Consider the following 2,169-nt stretch of genomic DNA (forward strand, 5'->3'; position numbering starts at 1 on the left):
TAGTAGTCTAATTGGCAAGCTAAAGGCCAAAGAGAAGGCCTGTTTAGAAAAAACATGTGAACGGAACCAGAGAGGAAAAGCACTAGTTTTCCACTGGCCTCCACATGCACATCCAAGTTGGAGAAGAGTGTTTTCCTGTTTCTACCCATGTGTTTCCTTCCCCTTCCCTCTCCCATTCAGGAGCACTGCTGACATTCACCCTGATCTATCACACGTAACTGCATTCATGAGGGCAACCAGGCAAAGCCAGCTTTATTTTTATCTCAAGGGTCAAAGTTTCCCCTGGAAATATGTCTCACAAAGTGACCAAGATGAGGGACCATTGAAGTTTTTTTTCATATTTAATTTTATTTATTTATGTATTTTTATTGACAACTTCCATGATTATAAACAATATCTCATTGTATCCCCCCACTTTCCCTTTTGAAACTCCACTTTCCATCATATCCCCTCCCCCTCTCAATCAGTCTTTCTTTTATTATGATGTCATGATCTTTTCCTCCTGTTAGGGTAGGACTCCTTACAATGTGTTCCTCTGGACACAAAATGGCCTGGATATCCATGACTTCACACAGCCTGACACTACCTACATAAGACCATCATATTTCATTTTTTTTATTCTTTATTTCTTTAGAGAGGAAAAAGGCAGAAAGAGAGAAAGAAAGGTTGAGAGAGAATGAGCACACCAGGGCCTCTAGCCTCTGCAAACAAACTCCAGACACATGTGCTACCTTGTGCATCTGACTTATGTGGGTCCTGAGGAATCGAACCTGGGTCTTTTGGCTTTGCAGGCAAGCACCTTAACTGATAATCCATCGCTTCAGCCCTAAAAAGTTTTTTAAATTATCACACAATTATATTTCATGAAGGATATAGTTTTGTTAAAGCTAATACAACTGGTTATTATTTTGGGGTCCTTTGTGATACATATTTTTATATATTCTCTTTTCATCTTAGATCTAGGCACTGAGGAAAACATCCTGACGAAGCAATCACAATTTCTGTCAAGTCCAAGTAACATCCCATCTTGATCCCGAGCTGGAAAAATGAAGCACATTATAGATCCATATGAAGTCATCAACGACACACAGAGAAACAATTCAGATTGTCCACGGGTGGTTTTGCCGGAAGAAATATTTTTCACAATCTCCATTGTCGGAGTTCTGGAGAACTTGATTGTGCTCCTGGCTGTGATTAAGAACAAGAATCTCCAGTCTCCCGTGTACTTTTTCATCTGCAGTTTGGCCATTTCTGACATGCTGGGCAGCCTGTATAAGATCGTGGAGAATGTCCTGATTATGTTCAGAAACATGGGTTACCTCAAGCCCCGTGGCCACTTTGAAACCACAGCAGATGACATTATCGACTCCATGTTCATCCTGTCTTTGCTAGGCTCCGTCTTCAGCCTGTCTGTGATTGCCGCTGACCGTTACATAACCATCTTCCATGCCCTGCAGTACCACACCATTGTGACCATGCGCCGCGCCATCATCACCCTGACGCTTATCTGGACCTTCTGCACGGGGAGTGGCATTGCCGTGGTCATCTTCTCCCACCATGTCCCCACGGTGCTCGCCTTCACATCGCTCTTCCCTCTGATGTTGATCTTCATCCTGTGCCTCTACATTCACATGTTCTTACTGGCCCGCTCCCATGCTAGGAAGATCTCTACCCTGTCTCGAGCCAACATGAAAGGAGCCATTACCCTGACCATCCTTCTTGGAGTCTTCATTTTTTGTTGGGCCCCCTTTCTTCTCCATGTCCTCTTAATGACCTTCTGCCCCAATAACCCTTACTGCACTTGCTACATGTCTCTATTCCAGGTAAACGGCATGTTGATCATGTGTAACGCGGTCATCGACCCATTTATATATGCCTTTCGGAGCCCAGAGCTCAGGGGTGCGTTCAGAAAGATGCTCTTTTGCAACAGGCACTAGTAGAGTTTCTGATTCCTGGCTTAAGGGCCCTCAAAGATGATACTATCAAAAAGGCTGGATAACATAACATTCTTGCAAATACTCATCCTCTTAGCTGTTCTTGCCTTCCGTAGTGGATGTGAGGGTGATGCCACTAACCAGTGTTAACTATCACTTGCTTCTTCGTGAACAGGTTTTCAGTAAGTAAAAATTTTATAAATTCATAACTAGAAAGATAAAATAATGTGTTAAA

At 43.0% G+C, this 2,169-nt stretch overlaps 1 protein-coding gene across 1 annotated transcript; it reads left to right on the plus strand.

Moving 5' to 3' along the window:
• Positions 1–1,046: 1,046 nt before the first annotated feature.
• On the plus strand, positions 1,047–1,937 carry LOC101610997 (adrenocorticotropic hormone receptor). Its single transcript, XM_004656821.2, has one exon. It carries the CDS (start codon positions 1,047–1,049, stop codon positions 1,935–1,937), a length of 891 nt encoding a protein of 296 aa, XP_004656878.2.
• The last annotated feature ends 232 nt before the right edge of the window (positions 1,938–2,169 follow it).

Source organism: Jaculus jaculus, unplaced genomic scaffold (genome assembly GCF_020740685.1).
Source record: "Jaculus jaculus isolate mJacJac1 unplaced genomic scaffold, mJacJac1.mat.Y.cur mat_scaffold_74_1_287302_arrow_ctg1, whole genome shotgun sequence".
Classification (NCBI taxonomy): Eukaryota; Metazoa; Chordata; class Mammalia; order Rodentia; family Dipodidae; genus Jaculus; species Jaculus jaculus.